This window comes from Columba livia, unplaced genomic scaffold (genome assembly GCF_036013475.1).
Source record: "Columba livia isolate bColLiv1 breed racing homer unplaced genomic scaffold, bColLiv1.pat.W.v2 Scaffold_82, whole genome shotgun sequence".
Lineage (NCBI taxonomy): Eukaryota > Metazoa > Chordata > Aves > Columbiformes > Columbidae > Columba > Columba livia.
In genome coordinates this window covers 489,112-516,871 of record NW_027043810.1, presented here as the reverse complement: position 1 = coordinate 516,871, position 27,760 = coordinate 489,112, and the positions used below count along the sequence as shown (strand labels likewise).

At 41.1% G+C, this 27,760-nt stretch overlaps 1 protein-coding gene across 2 annotated transcripts; it reads left to right on the top strand.

Annotated features, from left to right (window-relative positions):
- LOC102097046 (ovostatin) lies at positions 1 to 27,760 on the top strand. Of its 2 annotated transcripts, XM_005509755.3 has the most exons (36): positions 1 to 222; positions 751 to 934; positions 1,278 to 1,434; positions 2,997 to 3,049; positions 3,939 to 3,959; positions 4,373 to 4,541; positions 5,071 to 5,155; positions 5,968 to 6,079; positions 6,449 to 6,563; positions 6,777 to 6,886; positions 9,502 to 9,660; positions 10,011 to 10,238; positions 10,743 to 10,800; positions 11,306 to 11,451; positions 12,519 to 12,668; positions 13,476 to 13,646; positions 13,939 to 14,071; positions 14,646 to 14,742; positions 15,258 to 15,486; positions 16,731 to 16,854; positions 17,189 to 17,307; positions 17,764 to 17,815; positions 18,597 to 18,680; positions 19,567 to 19,743; positions 20,220 to 20,301; positions 20,763 to 20,919; positions 21,332 to 21,406; positions 22,446 to 22,611; positions 22,868 to 23,088; positions 23,627 to 23,842; positions 24,265 to 24,389; positions 24,737 to 24,827; positions 25,434 to 25,502; positions 26,295 to 26,400; positions 26,743 to 26,816; positions 27,550 to 27,760. In XM_005509755.3, exons 1-35 carry the CDS (start codon positions 101 to 103, stop codon positions 26,802 to 26,804), a joined length of 4,425 nt encoding a protein of 1,474 aa, XP_005509812.2. In that variant the 5' UTR covers positions 1 to 100; the 3' UTR covers positions 26,805 to 26,816; positions 27,550 to 27,760. The 2 variants fall into 2 exon arrangements, with proteins under 2 accessions (XP_005509812.2, XP_021153297.2); XM_021297622.2 differs by lacking the exons at positions 2,997 to 3,049; positions 3,939 to 3,959; positions 4,373 to 4,541.

The following is a 27,760-nucleotide window of genomic DNA, read 5'->3' as shown; positions in this document are numbered from 1 at the left end:
CTAACATCTAAGGAAGGAGATGGGGAGGAGTTGAAGGGCCAACTCCTTTTCTCTGGAGTTCTTGGTGAAGAAAGTTGTAGAGCTGTTAAACTAGTAGGCAATGAAGTGTTTATTGGGAAGAGAGCTTATCTCTTCCTTCTGTTTCCCAGTGAGAAAAATGTGGCTGAAGTTTCTTTTGGCTATTCTTCTCCTGCATGTAACAGCTGCAAAGGAACCTGAGCCGTAAGAACTACCATATTATTACTAATAGTATTCAAGATAAGGCTTTAAAGACAGTGATAATTAGTGCCACTAATTTTACTTCAAGTATTATATACTACCAGGACTCATCTTTTATATCTGAAGAGCTAAGTTAAGCTGGAAAGTGGATGACAAGTGAATGGTTCTCATTTAATGCGAAGCAGACTTTCTGCCTATTGCAGAACTTCTATAGGAGTTGACCTGTGTGTTCAGAAAAGATAATAGCAGTAGTAACAGCAGCATACTTGCTAAAATGAGGTGGGTCCAGGACTCAGATAATGAGCAAAAGGGCAAGAGTGGGGGGCTCTGTCAGAGCTGTCTGGGGCATCCAGGGCTGGGCTCGCTGGGAGCTGCAGGGCAAGAGTGAAAGGCACTGGCAGAGTGTCCTGCATTTAATCTAAACCATTCAGTACGTACTGAATAATATCAATGTTTTGTATTTGCTTCATTTGGCTGAGGCTGTTTCTCCTTTCTCTATGTTGTGGTCACTTTAATATTTGGATCTCACAGGCAGTATGTCCTGATGGTGCCTGCTGTCCTCCAAAGTGACTCTCCAGGTCAGATTTGCCTGCAGTTCCTTGATCTCAATGAGACAATATCCGTCAGAGTCATCCTAGAATATGGTGCTGTTAACACTACTATTTTTGAGAAAACCATGACAGCAAGCAGTGGCCTACAGTGCTTCAACTTCACGGTAAATTAATTTTAATTTATGTCCTAATGGAGAAGAAATGTAAGGAGGGACAAGAAAAATAGAGCAGAGAGCAGAAGAGAGCAACAAGCAACAGAAGAAATAAGACTTGTTGAAGGGAAAGGGCATCAGAGGAGACATATATAGTAACAAACAAGGTGGTATTTTTAATAGACATAAGAAATAAGAAAGGTCCAAGAAAGGTGATGGAAGGTGAAGTAGGTGGTAGAAGTGAGATGGGTGTCTCTTTGCAAGATCCCAGGCCACAGGCATAGCTGTTCAACAGGCTCTGGTGAAAATGACTTCAAGAATAGCAACCCCTGCTTGTTTATCTGTTTCCTCACAGATTGTTCCTGTCAGTTCTGTCCCACTGGCTTTCATTTCCTTCTCTGCCAAGGGTATCACAGTCAGCCTAGAAGAGCGGCGGTCAGTGATGATCTGGAACATGGAGAGCATTGTCTTCGTGCAGACAGACAAACCTATCTACAAACCAGGACAGAGTGGTGAATATCTATTTAGTTTATAACATGTCTTTTAGGAAGTGATTTCTTCAGACAGAATTTCTCTGATGAGTGTGTTTCAGACTCAGCTACAGCATAGGCAGTTTCTTCAGTTCCTGCAGTTCTTTTACCAGCTTCTCTTAAAACCATTGCAAGTATTTCCTGTGGAACTCAAAGAGTCATCTTCAGGATGGCAGGAGACTCTCATCCCACAGTCTCTATTACTTTCTTTGTCCCTTCCTCCCCTCTGATGGAAAGGGGGAGCTTTTACTGTTGCTGTTTCATTAATGGTGACAGGTCAAGATAATGGAAAGAGGTGACTAGGTCACTACTTAAATGCCTGGCATAAAACAGTTCTTCTATCTGTGATGCTGGTCAGCATCAAAGACAGTCTGAAGACTAACAGTGAAATCCATTATTTTAAGATTAATTATAAGTTTTTAAGCACAAAATCATGCTATTTACCTTCTGGGTTCCGATGGTTTTGGACTTTATTTTTTCATGTTGTTTTTCCTGCTCTTCAGCTCTTCCCCTGTCCATACTTCTCATCCGGCCATCAAACAGAGCTCCATGTATGCAAAGAACCATATATCTAGATCCATTTCTTAATTAATTTCTAGGCTTTAAGGTTTCTAGCACACAGCTAGAACACTGTTGGAAACACTAGGAGAATAGTTCCTTCCAGAGGTCAGCCAATAATATAGCTATTAGACTGGATCAGCTATACTTTATTTAGGGATGTGTTCTATCTACATAGATACATAGCATGAAGGAAAGTTTACCGATCAGAATGTGGTGCCACCAAGGTATTAATGAAAAAAGTCTTGATTATTTGTCAGATGACTTGGTTTTGAGGTGAGGGAAACAGTAGATTAAATTAAATTAAGAAAATGTAACAATTTACAAGGACATTTTTGAAACATGTTTTTATGTTTTTCCTTGTGCAGCAGCTCATTGTTCTCCTTTTAGTTTTCCTCCTGCTAAAAAAAAACAAAACAAAACAAAACAAAAAAACCCCCACACAACTCAAAAAACAACAACAACAACAACAAAACTGTACAAGATGAGAACAAACTGAACCAAGAGGAATTACACTGCATTATGAAAAACTGACACTGCACCTACTTCCAGTGATATTTGGAACTTTCATATGTTCAAAGCAACAAACCTTGCTTTAGAGAGGGGGAAATTAAGAGGAACAAATTTGCCTACATCATGCTGTCCACTGAAAGAGTTAGGACTGTCAGTGGGGACTGCATGACCTGCATAGGAGTTCTTATTCATTCGGTCATCCATTTTCTCTGACATTAAGAAAACTTTCACGAAAGAATGTGAGAACTCAATGCTTGGAAAAAGTCCCCTCAGCAAAGTCTGTGTTGGATTCTTTTACCTTCAGATGTATTTTATTACATGCATCGTGTGCAAATGGGACCGTTATAAGATCCGGTGAAACTAGGAGTACTAATGAATGCAAAACATCATGCTCAGCCATACAAACTACTACTACTACTACTCAGCCATACAAACTACTACAAATGCCAGCAACCTGTTCCTTGTCTTTTCAGTGATGTTTCGTGTTGTTGCCCTGGATTTCAATTTTAAACCTGTTCAGGAGATGGTAAGTAGCCAGTAATATTCCCCTGTTTTTAAAATTACTGGGCGACAACCTCTTCTCAAAGTTTAGATAAACAGTTGCTGTGGATAAAATGAGATATTGAAGAATCTAAATGCCAAATAATTAATATGATTTCCTAAGAACAAGCTATAAGCCTCCCTTACGTTAGAGTCACAGGGAAGAGTACAAGTGTGTAGCAGGTTGGATTCCTGACACAACAGCTCCTGCTGTTGCTGGGACAGAGGCTCAAAAACCCCTCCACTTTGTTGCTGCAGACATTATTTTAGCTCTGACCAGAAAGCCCACAGTTCAATCTCCTGCTATTACCGTTCAGCAATTGTTGCTTGCAAAAATTCTTAAGTCATCCACCTGGTACTTTGTTCATTTTAGAAATGGGGAAATGAAAACGGAAGTTGTTACCACAATCCCTTATCTCACCAGAGGTACTTTTTCGTTGCCAGCAAGCTGTCTTTATGTTTATATGACATAAGCCAAGAGATGGAAGGGTATTTACCGGCCACCTCTCATGTGGCTGTAATGCAGAAGACAGCACAATATTACCAAAGAGCTAGTGTTAATAAGCAGAGCAAGAATATAAGATCAAAGAAGCCTGAATCACGGTTTACATGCACCTTTACAACTCTAACTACTCAGCTGCTCTGCATTAAATCCAGTATGAACAGAAACTGCCCCAACATTTCTATCTCTTCCTTTCATGTAATCTTATTGAAGTAAATGTGCTATTAAAGTGATTAAAATAAAAGATTAGGATCTGTGATTACTGGTATTATACTGATTATTTTTTATACATTTCTCACAGTCCTACAGAAAAATAAATTTTGTTTGTTCAGCCACCTAATCTCTTCTCTCACTTTGTTTTTTACTCTTTCAGTATCCCTTGATTGCAATTCAGGTAAGAATTTTTTTTCTCTTTGTACTGTGTTATGCATCTAAAATTGTAAGGCACGTGTGTTTACGTTGGTTTGTATGTGTCACATAGCCAAATCTTCCTCCTGAGTACACTGGCAGAAAGTAACAGAAACTTCATAAAATCCTAGAATGCTGTTTAAACCTTACTAACATGGAAACCATGCCTATGTTAATTTCAGCAGTCAAAAGCTGTACTGTTCCTATGTGTGCCTTTAACTCCCCTCCACCTCCTCCAGTTTGTTCAAGTTATTTTGGGGTAGAACTTTTTGTAACTCAAGTGCTGTTTATGAACAGAAATCAACTTTCCCTGTTTCCTTCTTTGTTTCTGGTTTAATGTTCTAGTAGCAGTAGATTTCCAAGGTAAATAATCTGAGTCTGTATTCTTTTTTTCTTCAGGATCCACGAGGCAACAGGATCTTTCAGTGGCAAAATGTGACGTCAGAGGTGAACATTATCCAGATTGAATTCCCACTAACAGAAGAGCCTATCCTGGGGAACTACAAAATTGTCGTAGTAAAGAAGTCAGGAGATAAAACAAATCACTCATTCCTTGTGGAGCAATACGGTAAATGCTACCCATTGTTTTCAATGAACCCTTTTGATCGCTAAAACTTCAAACAGATTCCTGGTAAAAGAAACTTCCATTAGCTGTCATTAAGAAATGGAAAGGAAACAAACAAACAAACAAAACCAGTAAAAGGTCAAAGAACAAAAATTAACCATTTTGCACAAATTCAGCTAGGAAAATAATCTATACAACAAATCAGTAAGTTGATTGCAAATTTCACTGTGACAAACTAACCTTCTCCTAGCCATGTCCATGAACTTGCTTGACCAAAACTCTGCAAGTCATCTAGACCTCACAGGATTCACCTCGTAAGTCTTGACTTCTCTTCAAAGCTTTGTAGAAATATGTTAGTAAGCCTTCACAGGTCAGGCCACTTCTCGACAATGTTGGCACTCCCATTCTGAGATCCCATTCCATCTGTGATTAACACTGATGATATATTCTCATTTTCTCTTTCATTTCAGGAGGTCCTGCAAATTTACGATATGCCAGTATTGGGTTTTTTTCTTTTCATTCTTTGTCCTAGTGTTGCCGAAATTTGATGTCACAGTCACTGCACCAGAAAGCCTTACAGTCCTGGATTCAGAGTTCACAGTGAAAGTCTGTGGAGTGTAAGTACCAGGTGCAGAGTGGTTAGGAAATATGATAAAGAGCAAGAACTTCCCAAGGACTGGGAAAGAGACAGAGCTTAGAGAAAAGACAAAAATAAATAGGGCCTCAGAAAAGGTTGGTCAGTGTTGACTTGGTGGTTGAAGCTTTCATTTACTTGTGTGCTTGTGTCATTTTATTGTATGAATATTCTCTTCCAGCTGATGTTTGGTGGATTGAATAAATATTTTGAGTGATAGACTGCTAAAATGGAATGTGTCCGCTTCCAATAATCCATTTCAGAGAGAGACCTTCATATAGCACAGCATTGTAAATTCCAGCAGGGGTCTGTCTTTAACTGTCTTTAGCTGTCTTTAACTCCCCCTCCAAGCTTAGTCCTTCAGGATTTTGCTTACTCTAACACCAAGATCTCATAATTTTGAATCTGGGTTGAAATCCTTATACCCTTGCAGATATGAGGAGATTTGCTTTGATTTCAGTGAGTCTAGAACTCCAGTCTAAGCTGAAGAGTGGAGATAACAGTCATAATTTGGTCAGTAGCTATGTCTGTCCATCACGCTCATAGAGGTATTTTTTTTTATGTTTAAGGTGTCGTTTTGCTTTATGGGTTCAGGGGTAAATAGAACTCATTAATACTTAAACTTCTGAGTCGTATTATCTTTTTGTAACAGCAGGAGAGTTATGAAAAAGCCTGTTAAACTATTCCATTCTGTGGCTTCCCAGCTCACTGCTTGGTTTGGGTCTATTCCTGCATATATTAGCTTAAGTCAATTTTTCAAGCATCAGTTCATGGGCCTATTTCCTCTTCCCCTAGGTACACCTATGGCCAGCCTGTTGAAGGGAAAGTCCAGCTTAGCGTGTGCAGGGATTTTGATTCATATGGGAGGTGCAAGAAAATGCCAGTTTGTCAATCATTTACCAAAGATGTATGATATGTAATTATTATTCTTCTTTGTGCTTGTCCTCTCTCCTGTGTTCTTCCTTCTCTCATTTTGCTCATCACACTTCTCTTTCTCTCTTTGTTGCTTCACTTCACTCTACTCATCTATTTGCTTAGATCACTAGCTAGGAACTCAAGATAGCTCATTTCTCTTCTTGGTTTCCCACAGATCTGAGTTCCTTCCTCATGTCTCAGTTTCCCGTGTAAAAAGTGTAGACAGTGATGTCTCCATCTGTCCTGTATAAATCACCTTAAAAGTAGGGGGAAAAGACATCACTCACTGAAGAAGGCTCCGTGTATTCCATTGAGAGCAGTGATCCTTGGTAACAGGATTTTTTTTTTTCCCTTTTCACAGCTGGAGACAGAGGGTTGCCTCTCCCAGGTTTTCAGCTCCAACACCTTTGAGCTAAATCGCATTGGTTACCTGAGGAATCTTGATGTGAAAGCCATTGTCACAGAGAAAGGAACAGGTAATCCCTTCTCAACAGTCAGAAACAGCATCAGTGTTGTGGTCAAAAAGGAGAGTAGGAGATACTCAGCCTCTGCCTGCTGAGTACAAAGTTGTCTTCCTGAAGAAGATCCATTTTATAAGCGCTGTGACCATCTCTAGGCAAACGTTAACTCTGATGAAGCCATATGCAAGACAAAGTATATCTTCTCTTGACTCCGGATGTGTCTTACAGGCCTGCAACTTACAGCCACTCAGTCCATTTCCATAACTCGGATAATGAGCAGTATAGAGTTCGAGAACATGGATCGCCACTACAGAAGAGGAATTCCTTACTTTGGACAGGTAAGCAAGGGCATAGAGAGCTTGCATTGAAGATGACTGACAGGTATAACATGACAACGTTGATGGGAACATTTGGGGGACTGCTTGGAGTGCGGGTGTTCTCCCAAAGCTTTTTCTTTACATACAGTGCTCTGTTGGTAATTCTGAATACTGAAGAGTATTAGTTTATTCTAAGTTTGATTCTGCCAGAAATGCTTTCAATCAAAACAATCCGTTAACTGGCATTTTTCTAACTCACTTTTTAAGCTTGATAGAAATCACTGCCTATCCCTTCAGAATTGACCATCATATGACAGCCAGAGATGAATGAAAAAAAATGAGGAAGAAAGAGTAAAAGCAATTTAAGGAAAAAAAATAAGAAAATAGCAATTATTCCTGTCTCAAAAAACTTTTTCACTGTTGTATGTTTCATGACAAACGCCACATCACTCTGTCAGCAGTTTAAAAGGTAGGGATAAGTATCTCTCTCTCCTTTAGTTTAGCTTTTTTTCCATGAGAAAATATAAGGGAACATCTTACCAGCCTCACTGAAAGAAGAGAAGACATTGTCTTTGAAAGATTTTTTTTTTCCCCCCTCTGGGAGAAGTCTATATAACTTTCTCACTTGGTTTCCACTCCCACTCTGTTCTTCAGACTGCTGTGTACCTTGCCACTCCTTACTGGAGAATGAGGGTCAACAGGTTTCCTGGGGAGATGTGCCACAGTGAGTTCCTCAAACACACACATTCTCACACGTGCTAGAGGTTAAACATGCTGAAAGACATGTGGTAGAAGTCTAGAATGTCACATCTCAGAGATAAAACTGCTGATGACAGTTTCAGGCAGGTTCTTCACATTTGTGCAAAAAAACCGAACCTACCAAAACCAAACCAAACCACACACACACACACAAACAAAAAAGTCCATGACGATTACAATATAAGTTTAAATTCAAAGACTTTACAGTTATTCACATTTTGAAACAAACGAACAAATAAAAGCTAGAGGTGATCTCCTAGCTGTGTTCTACTGCTCAGCATTGAAACTCATCATAGTAATGATTTCTTCCTGCACTCTCTGAAAAGTCTCTTCCAGACTCATACATTTCTTTAATCTCTTTTTAGATTAATGGTTTTCCCTACATGACTTCTAGCTTTGTCACAAACACTATTCTCCTAATAGTCAGTCACAGAATGAAGGCCAGGAAGGACTATCTCCTGAAATTATTTTTTTACTTTCTTTCCCACTTGTGTACACGCCTTTTTCTTGTACTATGTCAATTGATACAAAGCTTTGGCAGCTAATAGTTCTTGAAAATCTCCTCAAAGTAATTGGTTCTCAGTCTACAACTGTCTTGCATGTTCAGCTGCCTCACCAATATATCTTTCTAGATAACCTTCTCGTGCAACTTAGAAACAAATTCTTCATTTTTCTCTGTATTCTCCCAATTTTTTTAGTTGCTCTAGCATCTATATTAATCAATAATGCAACTCTAGCATATTTTCTAATTATGTTGTTTCCTGTTATTCCCTCCTTGCCTGTCCGCAGCACATGCTACTATGCTGCCAGTTTCATTTATACATTATCTCCAAAATCCATGTCTTTGAATTTCCATTGTGAAAAGTCCTGTCAAGACTCAATAAACTGTCACATTGAGTACTATAACTCCATGTAAAGAGATTGCCATGGTCATCCCTTTGGATGACCCAAACAAACAACCCAAACAAACAACCAAACAAAAACCCACACACAGACAACAACAACAACAAACACTTGAGGATCATATCAGGGAACTACTGCCTGGAAGCCACTGATACTCATACTTTCTCAAAATGCAGCAAATCCCGGTACCTGTCCTGGTGCCACCAGATGCTATTTATGCTCTTTCCCCGCACTATGAAGCATTTGTTGCTGGCTACATGTTGTATGCCTTCACTTTTGTTGCATCCACCTGAATACTTTTAGTTCCCTATTGTTATTTTTGTTTCAGATGTCGTTTGTCTCCATGCTGTTTCTGCCCAGTGAGGATAGTCATTCTCTTAAGCTTGTATTTAGTATTTTATTACTTCTGTCGCCTTTTTCTGAAAATAACTCAAAATGAATGCTCTGTTCTAGCAACCTAGAATTTACTTAATGGTATCTGTTATTTTATGATTATTATTATTGTTGTTAGTAGTAGTAGTAGTTTAAATGTTTAACACATAAACACCAGAGGCAGTAAGGACAGAATCAGAAAAGTGTTCAAAACAAAGATCTGGAGAAAAGGCCTTCTGATACTTAAAGGTATCAGCAGCAGACTCTCAAGACTAAGAAAGGAAGAAACAGAGGAAAGGAAGTATATCTCTAAACTGGGAATTTGTAATCAGAAGGGACTGACCAGGGAAGAGGTGAGTTCTTGCTCTACAAAATAACATTATCAATGATGTAGCAGATGCTGAGGAAGTTCCTGCTCTGAACCTCGTAAGATAGCTGAGACAGCTGCCAGAAAGTGAAGACGGCCATTTTTGTTCTTAATTATTGCTTTGAATTAAGAAGAAAAATGAATTCTACTGTGTGGAGAGCAAAGGAGTGCAAAACATTAGTATCCACATACAGAAAGATAATTTGCTGAACATGTCTCATGTTCTCTTCTACAGGTCAAACTGGTAGGCAAAGACAACTCTCCTATTTCCAATGAGGTTATTCAGCTATTTGTCAATAACAAGAATGTGGACAACTTCACCACTGATAATAATGGAGTTGCACCATTTAGCATTGACACATCTGAAATGTTTGATCCTGAGATCAACCTGAGAGTGAGTATAAAACAAGGCTGAATAGAGACAGAGAGAGAGATTACATCTCTCAAAGTAAACCTGCAAAAGATGAGATGAGGTTTGAATTCTGGTAATAAAATTGTGCTTTGTCCAGCTTATTTAATGTTGTAATGCTCTCAAAAGAAGTGAGGAAAACAGCAGTTGCAATGCAATGGCCTGCTGCAAGGCTGCAAGATCATTTTGCTACTTTTTCCTTAACAGTTTCGCTTTAGATGCCATTCTTAAATATATGCATTGTGTGAACTAATCATTCTGATGTCAGTATGTGATGTTTTCCCTAGTGACCTATGTTTATCTTCCTTTTTTTCCCCACTCCCTCTCCCGATCAGGCAACTTATAAAACCAATGAGCAGTGTCACTCTGAAGGCTGGATAGAGCCTTTTTATCCTGATGCGTCTCTCTTCATCCAGCGCTTCTACTCCTGGACTAGCAGTTTTGTGAGGATTGAGCCTTATTGGAAAGATCTGAGCTGTGGGAAGAAGAGGATGATCACTGTGCACTATATCTTGAATACAGAAGGATACAAGAGCATCAACACCATAAATTTCTACTATGTAGTGAGTGTGCGGTTGTTGCATGGTTTGTTGAAAGGGTTTGACCAGGCAGCTATGTGCCAGTCCATCCACAGCAATCAGGGCAGTGAGTGCTCTTCCATCTTTTGGTTTACCAGCCAGCACTCAGCCAACAACCCAAGGACAGAAACAAATAGAGGTGGTTTTGCAAAACTACCCCCTCAGGAAAAATGAACTCCATTTCTTGCCATGTTATGCCATTTCACAGTAAGGAACCACCTTCACAATGTCTCAGGCCAGGTTTCTTGTCCCCTCCTAGAAACTCTTTATGGTATTCTCTGCCTCCCTTTTCTCTTCCTTTTCCTTCTGCTTCCTGATCAGTGACAAGGACCCCAACAGTAGCAGTGGCAGCACCCAGCATGCCCTAAGGCTGCTGTTCAAGCATTTGAAATACATGCCTTGATTGTCCTGTCAATGTACATTAAACCTGACTGCTGTTTTCTCAGACAACCTCTACCAACCCACAATGTGTTGCTCTTTTCTGCACAGGGCATGGCAAAAGGCAAGATTGTCCTTACAGGGGAAATTAAAGTTAATATCCAAGCTGGTGAGTTAAGTGGCTAATCCATGTTTCTGCATTAAAAAAAAGTGTTGGGGGATAGTTGAACTGAGGACTGAGGAAAGACTTCCTGGATGTATTCAGCAGCTATTGTGAGGGCTGTATCTGTCTCCATCCATGCATGTGTGCATGATACTAGCACTACCACTAGAATCACAATAAAGTCATATTTAGTCCAGCAACTAGTTCATTTGATATGAGTTAAGAATTAGTGTCCTGTAAAGATCTTCCCAAAGGATAATGTAGGGAATGCAGAGTGTCTGTCGTAGGGGGCTATCTGAATCTCGCCACTTGTTCAAATCCACAATAAATCAGAGAGCATCTGGATCTAAACCCAGGCATGTTATCTCCTGGCAAATCCAGTATTTTTCAGTTTATCATCTAAGTAGATTGCTTCACTGACTGGTATAGCTATATGCCAGTTGAGGATGGCTACTACTGCAGCAGATCTTTGCACTTCTCTCCTTATTGGTCCCTTTCTCTGTTCTAACAGACCAAACTGGCACTTTCATGATCCCACTTATGGTCAATGAAAAAATGGCTCCATCCCTTCGGTTGCTGGTATATACTTTACACCCTGCCCGGGAGCTGGTAGCAGATAGTGTCCGATTTCCAGTTGAGAAGTGTTTCAAAAACAAGGTGAGAAACACTTAGATACAGCAAGTCTTACCTGCTGTCAGATAAATACAAATTCTTTGTGCACACATTCACAACAGATTTCCAGTTTTATTTCTTGTTTCCACCCACTTATCTCAGGATTAGTCTGCTGTCCTTATGTGTCTCCTCTAACACCACCTCCTGATGTTATTGTCAAATGGTAAATCCTCTTTTAATGTTAAAATCTACTTTTCAGGAAGCCCGCACTACCCCCAGATTGTTCCTGCCTTTCTTGAACTATATTAGTGTCTTATTTAGCTTAGACTGTTCTTTAGCAGAGCGAAGACACTTTAGTCTTATCCCACTTCAAAATTTAATGTAATTTTTTACACTTTTTTGTTGAAAAACACAATTTGTGTTTACCAGAACTAAATACATATAGAAAAGAAGCAAAAAACCACAACCTACAGTTTGAGTTTTCCTATGCTTTCTCCACTGAAACAATTTCCTCTGTGATTTTGAAATCAGATTTCACCTTTAAGATTTTTCTAACCTTCAGGTCTTCTGGCCTTTCTAATTTTCAGCTAAAAAGCCCCATGACACATTGGGAGAAGACAAAACAAATGAGGTTCAGTAAAATGTTTCCACTTACCTGACGTGGTCTTCCCCTCCTGCTTGTTCTGTCTTTTCTAACATGTGTGAATAGATACAAACCAGAATCTGTTCTGTATTTCCTAAGGTGATCCATGGATCTAGTAAAAATCTGATTTGCTCACTGTAGTGTTTTTTACACGCAGTCTGTGTTATAATAAGATTTGATTTAATAACAGAATATGGCAGAATCACACTTCATTTTAAATCACTTCAGGTAGGCTTCATTTAAACTATTACAGGAGTCCAAAAACACCCATTACAGGAGTCCTAAGCACCCATCATAGCAGAGGCCTGGACAGCAGAGCCAGTGGAGACCAGATGCTCTTCTCCACACAGACTATCTGTCCTTTAACAGAAGCTTCTACTCCTCTTCTTGCCCTCCATTCACACACACATCCAAAGCAGCCCCGAGCAGAAGGGATGAGCCATAACAATATCTGTTTGATAAATTTCAGGTCCAGTTGCAATTCTCTGAAAAGCAGATGCACTCAGCTTCCAAAGTCAGTTTAGTCATTGAAGCTGCTCCCAACTCCTTCTGTGCTGTGAGTGCAGTGGATCAGAATGTGCTGCTCCTGAAGTCTGAGACAGAACTGTCTGCAGAAATGGTGAGCTGCCCAAACGCATGTATGTCTGAATGGCCTAACATGGAGTGTCCCCTCTCCAGGGAAGGTTTAGATAGGATATTAGGAAAAATTTCTTCATAGAGAGGGTTGTGAAGCACTGGAACAGGCTGCCTAGGGAAGTGGTTGAGTCACCATCCTGGAGGAGTTTAAAATATGCATAGTTGAGGTTCTCAGGGACATGGCTTAGAGGTAGATTGGCAGTGTTGGGTTAATGGTTGGGCTCGATGATCTTAGAGGTCTTTTCCAACCAAAATGATTCTGTGATTGTGTCCTTCCCCTGAGGCACTGCTTCCTCCTCCTCCCTTGCAGTGTCTTACCACTTGAGACTGTTAGATGGTGTTAGACTGCCATTGCCTTTTTCATGTGCTGTTCATAAACCAGCTATAATAGGCAATACACAGCCCTTGTTTCTTGACAGATGGAAGTTCTCTTTCATGTGGTATTTGGTTTAACCAGTGACTGGCAGCACAACCCTCTGGTATACCAGCTACTACTCCAAGTTTTGTGTCATTAGCAAACTTGCTGAGGATACACTCTGCCCCATCACCCAGATCATTTGACAGGATTGAACCCAGTATTGACCACTGGAGTACACCACTAGTTACTGGCCTCCAACTAGACTTCATGCCACTGACCACCACCCTCTGGGTTTAGCCGTTCAGCCAGTTTTCAATCCAGGAAACAGAGTATTGTTTCAAACATCTCAGCTCTGGGAACTTGCAACCTGATGGTGTAATCAGAATTGATCTTTCCACATACACGAGTTGTGTGTTTCCCTCCCCCTTACAGATATACAGCCTACATCCCCTGCAAGACTTTCAAGGCTACATCTTCAATGGCCTCAATCTAGAAGATGACCCCCAAGATCCCTGTGTCTTACCTGACAACATCTTTCACAAAGGCTTGTATTACACACCTGTAATGTCTGGATTAGGCCCAGATGTATATCATTTCCTCAGGGTAAATGTTCTGTACACTACTTAAGTCTGTTGAAGTGAGTAGCTTTAGATATTTCTGCAAATGCAACTTTTACTAAAAGTCATATACCACAAACTCTCTTCATGGACATCTATTCTCAATTGGCTCTGGCGCTTACTGTGATTCTCCAGCATGCATAAAGGTCCTGCAGGTCTCTGCATAGATGTCTCTGGGCATCTCTGTGGTGGGAAGGCAGTAATGGGAAAGAGGGAGGACTAAAATAAACCTCAGCTACAGTATGGTTATGGCTAACCCTGAAATGTATTTTTTACAGGATATGGGCATTAAATTTTTAACCAACTCAAAGGTTCGGCAACCAGCTGTGTGTACTAGTGAGACTGTAAGACCTCCACCGTACTTCTTGAATGCAGGATTCATGGCTTCTTCACACCATGTCAAATCATCGGGTAACATAGGGGACAGGAAAGAGATTTTATTTTACTCCTTAAATGATCTTCACGTGACATGGATATGGACAGTACTTACGCAACACATTGGTACTGATACTGAACATTGGTCCGGCACAGAATGAAATTGCTTAGGATAATGGCCAATCCCCAAAAAAGCCTTTCAAGTCTACACTTCTGACTCATGTCCAGTTTCATGCTAGGAAGTGTTGGCAATTGGTAAAATGTCCCACAAAACTAACACTGTTTATACTGATCCTCTTTTTACCAGAGCTTGTTTGAATAGACAGTGTGACAGTAGATCTAAGAGCCAAATGACCTGACTTCTAGTTCTAGGTCTCATACTCATATCTGCAGAACAAAGCACTGTCTTCTTTCTCTGTGATACCAGGTTATACCTAACTCACAGATACATTAGTGGCATTAATTAATATTTGTGTGGCATTACCAATAGTCTCAGAAAGAAAGGAGTAAAAGCTAATAATCCTTCATACTGGACCATGCTAAAACCTGTCCTTTCTGAGAGTCTTTGTTATACAAACCTGATCTGACTGAATTCCTATTTTCTTACTAGCTGAAGTTGCTAGAGAGGAACGTGAGAAGAGACTTGTCCTTGAGACTATTCGGCAATTCTTCCCTGAAACTTGGATTTGGGATATTCTCCTAATTAAGTGAGTATTGCTCTCTTAACTGAGTACTGCCCTCTTTGCCTTGCTTTTAATTGTTACTAAGCGTGTCCCCTGATGTCCTGCAAAGTGGCAGTTCCTTGCCACCTCTTCTTACCTTTTGGCCTGGAAGATGTAGCTTTTTCAATCACCACCTGACCACCTGCCCTCTTCTTTTCCATGGTAAAATTACTCTGTTCCCAAGGACATCTATTCCCACAATGTGTGTACCATGAGTTATACTCCCTTCCTAGGAAGAGGGTCACCTCTATTTAAAATGTGATTCTGCAAAATGAAAATTCTGAGTTTTCTTTCAAAACTCAGGGAAATGATGGGCAGAAGAACTTTCAAATGGACTTTTCTCAGAAGATTTGGGTGATAAGTTCTGTGGGGACATGGATGTGGGATTTCTGCAAACAGAATAGGGATAGTGCTGATTTTCAAAGCCCGTAGCCTCTAGTGAGAAACAAGGTATATGAAACTTTCCCTTTCTAAACTTGTCCTTTATCCATTCCCATCAGCTCTACTGGAAAAGCCAGCATCTCGTACACCATCCCTGACACCATCACTGAATGGAAGACCAGTGCCTTCTGTGTGGAAGAGTTGGTTGGATTTGGTATATCTGCGCCTGCCACCCTGACTGCCTTCCAGCCTTTCTTTGTGGACTTGACCTTGCCATACTCTATCATCCGAGGAGAAGATTTCCTGCTTAGAGCAAATGTCTTCAACTACCTAGATCATTGCATTAGGGTGTGTACTTCTGCCCTCATTCTTAGACTTAACCCCATCTCCAAGGAAGCTGCAGCTAAATGATTGGTGTAGATGACTAGATCTGCCCCTGCTCTTGTTTGATCCACTGCTCATTCTGTCTGATGACAGATTATCCTGACCAGATTTGTCCTCCACTGCCACTACAAAGCAGAGGGAGACCTGTGTGAGCTGTGACTAGGATGGATGTATAAGCACTGTTTCTAGAGATCATTAGATGAAGGAAACAAGTGCTTTGTGGAGTATCATTCACCATCCACAGTCATGTAAGCCATTGTTGGTTTTAGTGGGTTCTTTACTTTAGATGTATACGGAAAAGTGTGGAGAAGTGAAGGGCTTGTACTTGCCAAACAGAAGGAAGTGGGAAAAGCAAGAAGTGTAGAGCAGACAAACTCTTCCTCTCCGGGGTGAAAGTACCCAAACATGGAGCACAAAAGTCCAGTACTTGCCCTACAGAGTTTCTGTCCAGCTAAAGGCTCTATCGCTCCCAGACACTGAGGGGTTGTACTCTCAATATTCAGTGCTTTGGAGGGAAAATGCCTGCAAACCACAGATGCATTGCAACTCTGGATGGAGGAACCTTACACACAATTTAAAGGATGCTTGAAGAAAGAAAAGGAGAAAGCTGGTTGGCTTCTTGTTTCTTGTGTTGTATCTAGAAATCCTGGGGGAAAAAAAAAAAAAAAAAAAGAAGAAGAAGAAAGTCTGAAGCCTAGATTTCTTCTGCTTGGTTTGACAATTAGGAATGCTCTTTTCCAAACTCTGTTAACAGCTTGGCCTAACAAAATAAAAGGCCTAGGGTTTTAAACATCCTAGAAAAAAGATCTCCATTATTGAGGCTTTCATCTTGCAACCTCATTTTTAGAGTATTCTTATAGCAACTGAAGGAAAAACCACTAAACAATGGTTTCCTTTGCAAATTAGTTCAAAGCCATTAGCACCAGCTCAACTGGACATAACATAACTCAATATTCTGATCAGGAATCAAATGTATGCATGGGATATTTAACATGTCAATCAAGAATGTCATAAGAAGCAAAAGGGAGTACTGTTAAGGTTACATCTGATGGATGATTCATCTAACACCATCATCCCAGGCCTTAAACATGCTCTACAATGTTTATATTGGACATAAGCAGAGACTATCTCACCCCCTCTAGCAGTAAAACACCATTTTCATATGGTACAACATCTTTATCTCATCACACTTCTCTTTCTGTTCTCAGATTAATGTTTTGCTGTCAGATTCCCTTGCTTATCAGGCCAAACTCATCTCCCCAGAGGATGATGGATGTGTATGTGCAAAGCAAAGAAAGACCCATGTCTGGAATATTTTCTCCACAGAAATTGGTAAGTGCCTTTGAATCTACCTGAGATTGTTAATAAACAATTTATACCTCACCTGCAAAAAAATAATCCTCTTCCAACCTGGAGAACTTGGTCCACCACTGGTGTTTCCAGCTGTATGGGCTAAAGAGTTCCTCCACAACTGCAGTGTGTTTATCTTTCCCATTTTTAGACATCAGCTCTCTTCCCATATGCCTGACCTAGAATAACTGACTGTTCATTATTTTGCACTATTTAATATCTGTAGATATTCATTATTAGATAAAATTTATTACTTTCATCATCAATCTGCATGAAAGAGGTCCATTTTTTTTTTCCTTTTCTGCCATTATTTAAGGTAATATAGTATTCAGCATTACTGCAGAGACCAAAAATAGTGGAGATTGTGGAGACAAAGCACCTAGAAACATCAGTATTGACTACAGAGACACCCAGATCAGAACACTGTTGGTTGAGGTACTGCTGACAGCTCTTACTGTTTGCCCTGTATTCCCTTCCATCAGGAAAGAAAAATGCAGCAAAAGTACCAAAAGCAAGTAAAAGTTTTTCATGTTCCCTAATGAACTCCTGGTTTGCCTCCACCTTCATCTGGCTGGGACAGGGTCTGGCCATTCAATCTAAGACCAAGTCTGCACCCATCTGACATCCTCTTCTGTAAGGATCAGTGGGTGTTGGTAAGTGCATATCTTCCTTATGCACAGGAGACACTGGAAAAGAAATTAGGAACTCCATCTGATGGGAACTCCCTTTTAGTAGCAATCACATCAAACATGAACCTGTAAACTGTTGCTTCAAACCAGCTGTCTAAGGATGCCGGAGGATGGGGTGGGGGTGGCTCTTCTGTCACTGCATTGCTTCTGCATGCTTTGTGCTCATCCACTGCATGTGTCTCTCCTTCCCATCACCATGCAGCCTGAAGGCATCAGAAGGGAAAAGACCCAAAACTCCCTAATCTGTACAACAGGTAAGGGTCTTATATACTGCTGTCTTGTGAGGAACTGAAAGGCAGGCTGGAGTTTGCACTCTTTCCTGCAGTGCTTATTGATGATGTCCTTCCTCTTTTCCCCTAAATTGCCCAAATGGCAGCTAGTGTGAGCACTTACAGTTCAATTCCCTGCTACAAACCTCCTGTGTGATCTGGTGCATGTCACTTAGTGTCTGTGCTGCAGTTAAAAGTGCTCAGATGTTGAAGAAGGCTTCTCTGGATCTATCATAGGGAGATGACCCATTTGTGTAAAATCTATTATGCCTTTCACACACTCAGCTGCTGTCGGCTATTGCATGAATAACTGTAGCTTGTAGCTTTCCACTTCTAGTGGGAGTGGGAGAGGGAATGTAATGTTCCCTTCCACACCACCTCAGTGCTGACAGCAAACAGTTTCCAAGGTTTCCTAGAAGCTCTGCTTAAAAGAAGCAAAAAAAACAACCCTGACCATCACCAACAAGCTTTTCCCAGTGTCTCACTGAAAAAATTCCCGGGGTTCACAGACACTACAGCCTGTGAGCACCAGCCTTGCCCTGTTCAACTGATTTCTGTTGAGCAGTGACAGTTAATGTTCCATTTAATCTAGTTTTCACAATTTTGATTTTGTTGTGCCCCTCTTTCTCCTTATGTTCTCAGAGACAGCTATGAGTTTCTGTCTATTGCTGTCTCTTGTGTGCAGTTTTGTGCAATTCCTACCAGGAACATTTCACTGCTATAACCAATGTTCCTATGCAAATGAGCTTAATATTTTTCTCCACAGATGATGTAATTATTCAAGATGTTTCTCTAGATCTACCTACAAATGTGGTGGAAGGATCAGCCAGAGCTTCCTTTTCTGTTGTTGGTAAATACATAACTAATAAAACAGAAAAAGAAAGATAATGTAAAAAATAAAAAATGAAACCTTTTTCAGGATTCAAAATGTTTGTGTAGGAAACTTGTGAGCAAAGAGACTGATTCTCATCCTGTCTGGCAATGCTCTCTGCTGCATCAGAGAAAACAAATTTAAATATTGGTTACATCCTTCTTCATTTTTCTGTTCAGATTTCTTGTATTTGAATGTTTTGGTCTGAAGTAGCACAGTTCTGAGTTATGACCTCAGCCAGACTCAGGTCAGTAAGACTTTTTTCCATTGACCTCCCTGCAAATCAGATATACCAGTGGATTCTTTTCGGTTTCTTCCTGGAAATAACCTGGAATTGGTTACATGACTACTAGTCATAAAGTCTTTGCTTTGTAATATTGGTCATTTCAGCTCATTACAGAAATTGCTTGCTGGGTCTGTGCTATCTTTCCTAAAGATAGCAATTAAGAGGTGGTCTATGATCCATCTGCATAACCAATGTTCCTTCTCAGCATTAGTTGTTAATTCTGAAATACATGGTTCACTGTAGCATCTCTGGGCTGTTCCCCCTCACTCCTCTGGAAACAGAATTCTCCTGAAGGTACTTCTTTTCATTTCTAATAAGAAGTACCTGCTTGAAGTGGCATTAAAATAGGTAGTGTTTCTGGTGTGGGCAATTTAGACTAAGGAGAGAAAGGGAAGGGATTTCTTTATTGACTGCAAAGCAGAACAGAACAGATCACTCATCACCAAGAGTTTCATGCTTGTTGGAAAGGCTTGCAACCACAGCTAGGCTTTCCATGACTCTGCCTACAGAACGGAAATTACTGTTTATTTCAGTGAACATGAGTTGTGTTAATACCCACTGGCACCTCCGCTTTACCAGGCGACATCATGGGCACTGCTATGCAGAATGTGCACCAGCTCCTCCAGATGCCATTCGGCTGTGGAGAGCAGAATATGGTCCTGTTTGCACCCAACATCTACGTCCTGGACTATCTGAACAAGACAGGGCAGCTGAGTGAGGAGGTCAAATCCAAGGCCATCGGATACTTAGTAAGCGGTGAGAGCTTGGTGCTTCCCCTATGATCTATACTGAAGATCCCATTGAGGCACAGTGAGCAGAAGCAGCTGTATGGCTATCGTAGCAGTACGGCACTGCTGCTCTGGCACAACTCAGTGACCCAAGGGACTGCCCTCATCAAGACATTTTCTATCTTTGCTCTATCTTCTTTCTTTTCTTGTCCTAATTTGGTAAGACTCAACTGTCATGTTTCTTTTGAGGTTTTGCCTTTCAGTCTCTTTCTCCTTTTCCATCCAAGCAAAGCATTTATCCTAATCCTGTTAGCTTAGTTGGAGCAGAGAGCTGATACAGTTCTGCCCATTCTGTGACCCAGTGTTTCTGCAGGACAAGATGTTCCATGCTTCCATCTAAGCTTCCTTGAGGCTCCCCTGCCCACTGTGGTTTCAGATAAATCTGATAGCAAACAGAATAGTGTTTTGTTTTTAAATCAGAGAACACTTTTGTGTTTTTTGCAGGCTACCAGAAGCAGCTGTCGTACAAACACCCTGATGGGTCCTATAGCATCTTTGGCACCAGAGATAAAGAAGGGAACACCTGGTGAGTGACTGGGAGCAGAAATGGATCAGAGATGAATTTGCATTGAATTGACATGATGCAGTTAAGAGGTTTCTTTACTAGCTAAATCAGATATACAGAGCTGGTTAAGACTGGGACTCTGTAAGTACTAAGAAAAATGGCTCTCTACTTCCTGTCAGGTGGGGTGGGCAGAGAGAAAACAATCCCTAAAGGCCCATCTGATCTGACATCTTGATTTGCATTCCTGCTGTCTCCCATGAAACCCAAGGCACTGCAGTACTCTGTGGCCAGGATCAAGCCCAGAGTGTGCTGGACAGCCTTCCTGTGTCTCATCTAGCTATTCTTCCTTTAACTACTTTCTCTTGGAGGAGCACACAGAGACAAACGAAGCCACCAACATGTTTATGTATAGCATGAAAGGGAGAGACTTTTTCTGTTCCTGCTTACAGTGCTCATATCACAGTTTCATCTTTCCCTTGCAGGCTCACTGCCTTTGTGTACAAATCATTTGCACAAACCAGTCACTTCATCTATATTGATGACTATGTCCAAGCTCAAACCCTGATGTGGCTGGCAAGCAAGCAGAAGCCAGATGGCTGTTTCCGAAGTGTTGGAACACTCTTCAACAATGCCTTGAAGGTGGTTGAAAATTACTTCTTCTTCAAATTTCCACTCTTTCCATTAATGCTCTCTCCCATTACTGTCAAAAACTATACTTTACTCCAAACGTCTGTCCTCTGCCAAGGGCTAAGTCTCCACACCTTACAGTGATTATTTTCAGCTCAGTCACCTTTCCTGCACCATACTTTACATCTTATGAACACTTCAGATAGGGTTACAGGACTATAAACTTGAGGGAGTGATGTTTTTTGGGGTGGCAGCAACAGGCTTATCCTTACTCAAAAGCTCTTTAAGAGATTTGTTGATGCTTTTCTTCCTTTTTGGACTGCCTCCAGAGCTAGCCACACTCTCCCAGCTGGAATAAAACAATTCATATTTAAATACTTCTCACTCATGGCATTTACTGATTATTCCTCTGTGTTCTTTTCAGGGAGGAGTAGATAATGAGCTGTCACTTTCTGCCTACATCACCATTGCCATGCTAGAAGCTGGGCACTCCAGCTTGGTAAGGAGACCTTCAGCTGCTGGTATGCACCTGGAATTGGTCCCCAGCTGTTGACTTGGTGCGAGTGTCTGCTGCAAACTGGATAGCAGACTAGGTACAAACTAGGTAGTAAGGAGAGAGAGAGGGAGGGAGAGACAGCTCCCAGGGAATGTGACCCTGATCTGTATCTGTACAAGTTCCTGTGATAGATAAGGTCACCACTTCTTAAAGCAACAGTGTTCAAGTAGAAATTGCACAGACCTCTGATCTTCTATTTGAGAGACCCAAGACATTTAGTGACACATTTTAGTTTCAAATAAAAACATCTTGACAGGTAACAGCCCATACACTATGGTTTAGCTTCAAACATGGCTCAGTCAAGAAAGTAAGTTATTGCAGGTAAATCCATGAAGTCTACAAATGGAACTAAAAGTTACATTGAAAAGACAAAGTTCCAGCACAATGAAAAGCTGATCTGTCCTTTTTAAAAAGTGGCCAGTAGAAAGGAGACTATAGTGGAGATGTTAGACTTCAATATAAGAGTTTCTCTGCCTCCTATTCGTAATATCCTTTTTGAGGACCTTCCTGACTAGTGTATGAGTGAGGACACAAAATCAAACTATGTTTTTACTTGGTGTAAACCTAGTGCAGCTCCACAGAATTAAACTAAAATTGCACCAGGGTCACTGAGGATAGAGACTACTATGTTGGGTTTGTTTGAGACAAGACACTCTAGACTAAAGAAGTACAAGAGTGAATTGTTCTCATGGAGGTAAGCAGAGGAATTAGCTGTGAAAGAAACAGAAGAGTCTTGTGTTTATACACCAATATCTTCAAGAACACACTGAAAAGCTACTTGATTTGTATGATGTTCCAGTCTTAAATCCCTCTTTAAAGAATTCTGTATTCTCTCTGCTGAAGTATCTACACAAACTGAGGTGCCATTCTCATTACTGTGATAGCGACAGGATGAAGAACAGGTTTAAAGAAATTAAATTGTTGGCCAGGTGACGACTACTGTTCTGAATTAGACCCATATGTTACCTTTTTATTTTTAAAGCACCCTGTAGCCCGAAATTCCTTTTTTTGCCTGGAGACTGCATCTAAGAAGAATATCAGTGATGTTTACACTCAGGCACTCATGGCCTATGCTTTCTGCTTAGCTGGCAAGGCAGAAAAATGTGAATCATTCCTTAGAGTGTTACAGAAATCGGCAAAGGAAACTGGTGAGTTTCAGCCATTTGGGCAATTTGGGAGGTGGGAATAGGAAACGGGTCTCACTGGTGATATGTGGTCTAACCTTTACAATATTGAGAGTATATGCACATGAAGCAACCTCCACAAATATTCTGTGGAGTTAATTTACAGACCACCTGTTGCTCTGTGGAGAGTACTTGTGAGAAAGAGGCCTCTGAGGCAGCATAGACCTGTGACACCTCCAATCTATTCTGGTTGCTCCTCACCCTCTCTTTGCATATTCAGATGGCTCACAGCACTGGGAACAGGAGGAGAGATCTCCATCAGAAAAATCTCCCTCCTTCCTCGACCATGCTTCATCAGCTGAAGTTGAGATTACCAGTTACGTGCTGTTGGCATTGCTCTACAAACCCAACCGGAATCAAGATGACCTCACAAAAGCCTCACAGATTGTGCAGTGGATCATCAGGCAGCAGAATCCCTATGGAGGTTTCTCTTCCACACAGGTGCTGCAACTCCCTTCTACTCCCCAGGCAGTCCTAGCAATTTGGGCACTGGTTCAGGGTGCCAGTGGGGCTTTGACTCCCTAGTTTTCTTTTGTGTCTGCTGTCTCAAACACACAGAGACCAAGCCCTTCTCTTAGCTCAAATTCATTTTTTTATCCTCTTCTTCAAAACTATAGAAAGGTTAAGGACAATCAGGAGTAATTTTACTAGCAGCAAATACAGATATTTGTGTTGGGGATGTTCTGCAGTTCGCCAGAAAACACACGCTTCACCATAATGAAAAACTCTGGAAGTGTGCTCTAGCACTCAGACTTATATTCTGAGACCTTCATACGAGTAGAAAGATTTCTTCTACCCTAAAACACACATGCCAGAATGAAATGGCTCCTTATACATGGGAACCCTGGGATTATACACAAATTCAGAGTTTCTTTACACAGGATGAAGTGATGACTGTGCTTCATATTGGAACCATGACTTTGACTTCTTCTGCTCTGGTAATAACTTGTAGTTGATTTTTATTTTTCTTTTCCTTCAGGACACAGTCATTGCTCTTCAAGCCCTTGCTGCTTATAGTGAGGCCACCTACAATTCTGTTACACAAAATGTAGTCATGATTACTTCCAAAAAGCCTTTTGAGAAAGTATTTATTGTGAACAATGTGAACAGGCTCCTGCTGCAACAGAGCCTTCTTCCTGAGGTCCCTGGGAAATACAGCCAAACAGTGAATGGCAGTGGATGTGTCCTTATGCAAGTAAGTGCCTGCTCTCCTCTTCATTGTGTCTCATATTCCACATACAATACAGCCACACTTTTGATGAGTGTATATCCAACTTCTCTTTACTTTTTATTAATTATTTAGTTTCCCTAAACTATTTAAACACTCTTTTCCACATCCCACATTCTAACTCCTGTGGATTCACAGCATGATGAAAAAAGAAAGAAGAGTCCTTTCTGATCAGTAATTAGTTTCCTTCTGGGAAGTGGCTCTGGGTACAAGAAGCACCTTCATTGTTGTAGAGCAAAAGTGTGATGTGTCCACCATTGATGTAAGCAAGGATCTTCCATATAAAACCAAACGCAACATCGCCAGGAAGCTTCACTAAATGTGACACGTGTTCTTTGGAATGTCAAGGAAAACCCTTGACTGAACAAAAGGGTTTTTTCCTCTTTCAGACAGCACTGAGGTACAATATCCACCTTCCAAAGGGGGCCTTTGGATTTTCACTCTCAGTACAGACATCAAATGCTTCCTGCCCACTGGATCGACCAGCAAAATTTGATATTGTCATCATAAGCAGGTAATGAGCTGTCAACAAAGCAGCTGCACAGATGACAAGACATGCTGAGAAGATACTGTGTGTATTCAGTTCTGCTTATAAAGTCAAGAAACATGAGCTGATCAATGTGTTGATGATATCGGCCTGTGAGTCACAATATCCCAAAAGACCTTGTGACAGTGACTGATGGTGGTAGCATATACTTGGACCCTTCATAACAGGGGCCCCACAGTGTCTCCCATTTGAGCCAGTCAGCAAGTGCACATGATTCACACCAGCCTCCCTGTGCTTTGTGAGGCCAGGAGCAGAGAGTTGAGATTTGCTTCCCCAGGTATGGTCCAGACTGATGGGGTCCTCTTTTGTTTCAGTTACACAGGAAAGCGCAGCAGCACCAACATGGTTATTATTGATGTGAAGATGCTCTCTGGCTTTCTTCCTGTTAAGTCTTCCCTGGATAAGGTAAACTATAGGAGCAAGATTAAATGAGTCACCCCAGGTACAAAGGAGAAGACTGGTCTGAATGAAAACAAAGACCTGGTTAATAATCATTCATCCACAAGCCTTGTGAGCTGTTTGCATGGTTGCACTGTCTTCATTACTGGAATGCCCTATGGGGAGCTGTGAGCATGCAGACTTTCCTGCGCTAAAAACTTGGAAGGGTTCCTGCTATAGCCTGACCAGCTGGCAGCAGTAACTGCAACATCATACAAATTTATTTGTATGGTGTTCCCAAGCAGGGAAAGGTGGGAAATCCATCAGACTAGCTCTGAAACCCATACAACACTGGAGGCAGGCCATATTCTCCTAATGAACTGCAGTGCATCTCATGCACTTAAGAAGTGATCATATACCCCACAAAGTGGCAGGTTTTGCTGAGTCCCCTCTATCTATCCAGCAACATTTGGACTCTTAAAATCAGCTTCTGACCCTTGATACTTGGCTATGAAAAGTATTAATTCCACAGCCATGTGGTGGTAACATCTGAAGTAGCACTTGTTTTTTAATGGATTATAAATCAATCAATCAATCAATCAATCAGTTCATCTCCATTTCTTTGGTTTTAAGCTCATTGATGGTCATACAGCAATGCAAGCAGAAAGCAAGAAAAACCATGTTCTCCTTTATCTGGAAAATGTAAGTCCTGATCACTGATTTTCACTGATCATTGATTTTCACAAAGGATGCAAACAGTATGTAACAGATGCATCTACAGAGAAGACACACTCTATAAAGTGCATTTATTATGTTTCCTTCCCCATCAATTTTCCCCTGTAATCACTAAGCTGCTTAATCCTCAAACTGCTTGTAAGATCCCAATATTCCAAACACTTTTGAACTGACACCTGCCCTACTAGAAACTAGAAATAAGTTGATACAAAAAAGCACATAAAAATAGTCAGTATTCTTTCTCCTTTCAGTCAATAGCAAATCAACGCTGAAAAAGTTTGTAAACTTCAGTCCTTCCAACAGGACTACTTCTCTTACACTAGTTCATTCCCCACTCTAACCTCTAATCTAATCCCTGGATCAGAATTTACATATTGAAAGTACTTTTGCTTGGGACCCTGCAGAACTAACAACAGAAGCCAATATCCCAGTGATGCATGTATACTGCTTCCCAGTTTCTTAGTGACACGTAATGTTCATGTCTGAAATGGGAGGGGTTGGAATGTGAGTCTATCATCTTGACTTTTGGGGGATCCTGGAGAATTAAGCTGAGTCCTTTGGGACATTTTCTCCCTCTCTGGTAAAAGGATGCATAATAACTACAGAATCAGGCAATAGAAGCAAGATAAGAAACCTACAACTCTTCAGTTTCACTTCGGACTCTTCATTCAATTTCTGATCTCAGTTTGGCAGGCAGATAGTGGATGTCCCACATCTTGTTGTACAAATAAAAATACGTATGTATCCCTCCATTCCCAGATCCCACAGAAGAAAAGGAAACAAATAATTTTCTCGGTTGAGCAAGACTTCATAGTGAACCATCCCAAGCCAGCTCCTCTGCAGATCTATGATTACTATGAAACAGGTAGGTCTTTGATTTTAACCAGTATGAAATGGTGGGGAGGGACAGGGACAGCAGAAACACTGTGTGCATTACGGGAGACCTAGAACTAACCCTCCTGGAACAAACATTCCTCTGAACTCTACCAATAACTGAAATAGCATTGGGGGAGAGACTTATTGCATTTCAGTGAGCTTGGTCTCATGCCCAAAGTAACAAGTAGATGTGACTGAAAAGTTATGAAAGTGTCCCAGAATGGAGGAGATTTCAAGGATCTCCAGCTTAAGCGTGTATAGGATATATCCACCTCCAGGGAAAGGAAGTGGTCTCCGGGCTAATGGGAATGTTTCTTCCCTTCTTCTCCAGAAGAGTATGCTGTTGCTCAGTATACGTCGCCTTGCAAAGAGTCTGTTGCAGAAATGGACTAATGATTAGAAAAGGTAAGCGAAAACCAGGAAAAAAAAAAAAAAAAGGCAGGTGAGAAGGTGAAGTATAAAGCATGAGCAGAGGGATTGGCAGGGTGAGCAGTAACTATGCTCACAGACAGAAATGGAGTCTTCAGTCTCCAGCAGGTTTCTCAGGGAGCAGATAGAGACAGTAGCCAGGTCCTGTCCCATGACACGTGCTCAGTGGACTCTGCTGTTAATATGAACAGCTCAGTCTCTAGGATGAAAGCCAAAATGCGGATTAACGAAGAGACTGGGAAACACTGCCATGTTTTCCCAAAAACATCGGCACTTAGCCAGGAATAATCTACCTACAGCTATCCTTGAAAGCCTCCTCTCTGAAATCTGTGCTTCATGGGCACAGGCAGGGTGCTTTACCCCAAACCTACAGAAACCCCTTCTGGGCCAGCTCACACATTATCTGAGGAGAACACTTGGAGTGAAACGAATCATAGAAGTGTTGTGCTGGCTAGTCAGAGGTATGGTGCTGTCTTGCTGTAGGGAGGTCCAGGTCTGTGTCCTGCTCAGCACAGCAGTTGTGCTGGCTGTTATCTGCTCAGCAGCTCCCAGGAGGTAGGGGCACAGCTTTTTGCCAACCCTTGATCCAGCTCTTGTCTCTCTTGCACAGAAGAGGCTGACTACCCAGTATCCTGAAACTATATTTCATATCCTGCAGCTGTTGGTTTGTTCTCATTGAGGCCATTTTCTTTTGGATTTTCCCCTGCAGGACCATCATAAATGTTGAACAAGTGGTACATCACGCTATTTTCTTCTGTCATTAAGTCCTGGAAAAGGGCATTTCACCTTACTAATCACAGTGGGAGTTTGTGACCTCGTTTGAGCTAGTGTCTGATTCTGTTTCCTCTTGCGGGACATCTCTCCAGATCTGTATCATAATCATGTATACCTTTCCGTCAATAAACCTCACTTTTACATTG

Coding starts and splice junctions, on each gene's coding strand:
- LOC102097046 (XM_005509755.3), top strand. CDS start 101: ATGAAGTGTTTATTGGGAAGAGAGCTTATCTCTTCCTTCTGTTTCCCA. Junction 935..1,277: donor TACAGTGCTTCAACTTCACG/GTAAATTAATTT, acceptor GTTTCCTCACAG/ATTGTTCCTGTCAGTTCTGT. Junction 6,887..9,501: donor GAATTCCTTACTTTGGACAG/GTAAGCAAGGGC, acceptor TCTCTTCTACAG/GTCAAACTGGTAGGCAAAGA.